Raw genomic sequence first — 3,591 nt, 5'->3', positions numbered from 1 at the left:
AATTATATCCTATATAAAACTTATTTTTTAACCAGACTGGATTTTTCAGTTTCAAACTGTCGTGTACTATATTGTATAAGCTTACTAACATGGTGATTTTCTTGTACTAGATTGGCTCAATACATCAATAATTGATATGATATTGTAGCCAGCCCGTGTATTCGACTAACTTTGATGTATGTACCTCGGCCTACCGATACTTCTCCTTACAGTGTGTAAACAAATGTACCTCGTGACCCTTAACCACATAAATATATACAGATTCTTTATCAAATGTCTAACACGTGGTCCTAATTCAGAACAATTTACGAAGAAATTGATTCCAAGTACTGAAATTGTATAAATAATCTAAAGTAGACGCGAAACAGTACAAATTCAGTACGGAATAGCCATCACACATCCCAGTATATACCGGGGTAACATGATTCGTGAATCCGGGGCCCCCTTCCCACCTCCTCCGTATCGTTAGACACTAAACATTACCACCAACAGGCCAGCCAGTAATTAATGATTAATTTTAATTGATCTACAGTGATTCTAACTCTCCCACACATGTGACGAGTCAAGTGGTCCACGTTTTGGTAAGGGTGTAATTTTCTTTTATCCTTAGAGTAATTAGTTCGATGTTAATTGTTTACATTCACGCTAAACACAATATCTCTGATGTGCGCTGACGATCTGTAAATAAACCCGTCATTTAGGTGAGGGGATAACACTTTTACGTACATACGCTGCTATTAGTTAACTTAGGCAAACGACTTACGAAATGGAAAGATATGGTTTTGATTTGTGTCTGAAGATAAAAACATAGGTCTTCGCCATGTTAGTAGACGACCTTGAACTGTATTTTAATCCTGTTCATAGGTCGTGCCTTGTGCAGAAATACGTGTAGGCTCTCAAACTTACATAACGTCGTAACACAGGGGAGGTGACGACTGTGTACAAAAACCTTGGCACACTATTTTAAAGGCATATTTTTATCGAGATATCATAACTATTCCATAAAAATCGTAACTATTTCAGAAAAACAAAAACAGCATTCGAACAACAAGTTCGTGGTGTTAGGTGTTGATATTTAGCAGAACTGGATTCGAATCCCAGTCTGTCCCACAGGGATATGATATTTTGTTACACCTTTACTTGGACCTAACCTAAGGTGTTCAGAATAATTTCACACATTTATATATCATCTATTTTACACGTTTTGGGGGTTAATAAATGTTTTGTTGTTAAAATGTCACCCGAAAGTTTTACTACATCCCTACCCCTGTTGTTATCCCTACTCCTGTGTTCATCCCTAACCCTCTGGTCATCCCTACCACTGTTGTCATCCCTACTCCTGTGTTCATCCCTAACCCTCTGGTCATCCCTACCCCTGTTGTCATCCCTACCCCTGTGGTCATCCCTACCCTGTGGTCATCCCTACCCTGTTGTCATCCCTAACCTTCTGGTCATCCCTACCCCTCTGGTCATCCCTACCCCTGTGGTCATCCCTAACCCTCTAGTCATCCCTAACCCTCTGGTCATCCCTACCCCTGTGGTCATCCCTAACCCTCTAGTCATCCCTACTCCCGTGTTCATCCCTACCCCTGTTGTCATCCCTAACCCTCTGGTCATCCCTACCCCTGTGGTCATCCCTAACCCTCTAGTCATCCCTACCCCTGTGGTCATCCCTACCCCTGTGTTCATCCCTAACCCTGTGGTCATCCCTACCCTCTGGTCATCCCTAACCCTCTGGTCATCCCTACCCCTCTAGTCATCCCTGACCCTCTAGTCATCCCTACCCTTGTGGTCATCCCTACCCTCTGGTCATCCCTACCCCCGTAGTCATCCCTAACCCCCTGGTCATCCCTACCCCTGTGTTCATCCCTAACCCTCTAGTCATCCCTACCCTTGTGGTCATCCCTACCCCTGTGGTCATCCCTACCCTGTGGTCATCCCTACCCTGTTGTCATCCCTAACCTTCTGGTCATCCCTACCCCTGTGGTCATCCCTAACCTTCTGGTCATCCCTACTCCTCTGTTCATCCCTACCCCTGTGGTCATCCCTAACCTTCTGGTCATCCCTACCCCTGTGGTCATCCCTAACCTTCTGGTCATCCCTACTCCTCCGGTTATCCCTACCCCTGTGGTCATCCCGAACCCTCTAGTCATCCCTACCCTTGTGGTCATCCCTACCCTCTGGTCATCCCTACCCCCGTAGTCATCCCTAACCCCCTGGTCATCCCTACCCCTGTGTTCATCCCTAGCCCTCTAGTCATCCCTACCCTTGTGGTCATCCCTAATCCTCTGGTCATCCCTACCCCTCTAGTCATCCCTGACCCTCTAGTCATCCCTACCCTTGTGGTCATCCCTACCCCTCTGGTCATCCCTACCCTTGTGGTCATCCCTAACCCTCTGGTCATCCCTACCCTTGTGGTCATACCTAACCCTCTGGTCATCCCTACCCCCGTGGTCATCTCTACCCCTCTAGTCATCCCTAACCCTCTGGTCATCCCTACCCCCGTGGTCATCCCTACCCCTCTGGTCATCCCTAACCCTCTGGTCATCCCTACCCCCGTAGTCATCCCTAACCCCCTGGTCATCCCTACCCTTGTGGGCATCCCTAACCCTCTGGTCATCCCTACCCCTGTGGTCATCCCTAACCTTCTGGTCATCCCTACCCCTGTGGTCATCCCGAACCCTCTAGTCATCCCTACCCTTGTGGTCATCCCTAATCCTCTGGTCATCCCTACCCCCGTGGTCATCCCTAACCCCCTGGTCATCCCTACCCCTGTGGTCATCCCTAACCGCTGGTCATCCCTAACAGCTGGTTATCCCTACCCTGTGGTCCTCCCTACCCCTGTGGTCATCCATACCCCTGTGGTCTGACCGTGCCTGCATTGGACAATTCAGCGTTAACTTCAGCAACCTATTTAAACACGTTTTCACTTTTGAGATATAATTTTATAATGAAAACTTAATTCGATGTTAAAAATACCCACATCTTAACTGGTGTCGAGTACCGCCAATATGTAGGGAATAAAAGACAACAAGTGAAATTCGACAAAAAACAACGCAGACTGAAATTGAAACTAAACAGAGAAAATCTATTGAACAGTAAACAAGCCAGCGCCATATGTTTCTATGTAGAGTTAGGTGTAAGTGGTAGTGCAGCGTTCCTGGTAGAAAATATAACAACAAAGAGCTGAGAAAGGAAAACATTATCGAGACGTTTTTATGCGCCGTGTTTACAAACAACACCAGGTGCTGTGCTGCACTCACGTGACCTCAATCTGGTCCCATTGTGTTACTCGTTAGTAAGCACGGCCTTCCTTCCCGCGCTCTGTCAGCATCAGATGTAAACAACAAAAACAGGATTCACGTTGGCTACGTGTAGATTCTGTGCAAACGGAATGTCAACAAACATTCTGTTGATCAATTTCATACTTACATACATCTGATGAAGGGGCGGTGTTTGTATTGTGCAGCTCTACATAGGCTAGATTATTCATTACGTGAGGTGGATTTATTGGAATCGAAAGTCATTCATTGTTGCAAGGGAGATCACTCTGTCTTACACACGCGACAACAGCATGACCGACTTTTCTTT

At 46.2% G+C, this 3,591-nt stretch overlaps 1 protein-coding gene across 1 annotated transcript; it reads left to right on the top strand.

Moving 5' to 3' along the window:
* Positions 1-1,234: 1,234 nt before the first annotated feature.
* On the top strand, positions 1,235-2,870 carry LOC110450091 (BCL-6 corepressor-like protein 1). Its single transcript, XM_021497347.1, has 2 exons — positions 1,235-1,719; positions 2,150-2,870. Exons 1-2 carry the CDS (start codon positions 1,235-1,237, stop codon positions 2,868-2,870), a joined length of 1,206 nt encoding a protein of 401 aa, XP_021353022.1.
* Positions 2,871-3,591: the final 721 nt, after the last annotated feature.

Source organism: Mizuhopecten yessoensis, unplaced genomic scaffold (genome assembly GCF_002113885.1).
Source record: "Mizuhopecten yessoensis strain PY_sf001 unplaced genomic scaffold, ASM211388v2 scaffold4977, whole genome shotgun sequence".
NCBI classification, from domain to species: domain Eukaryota; kingdom Metazoa; phylum Mollusca; class Bivalvia; order Pectinida; family Pectinidae; genus Mizuhopecten; species Mizuhopecten yessoensis.
Note: the sequence above shows the minus strand (reverse complement) of the source record. Positions and strands in the feature narration are given on the sequence as shown.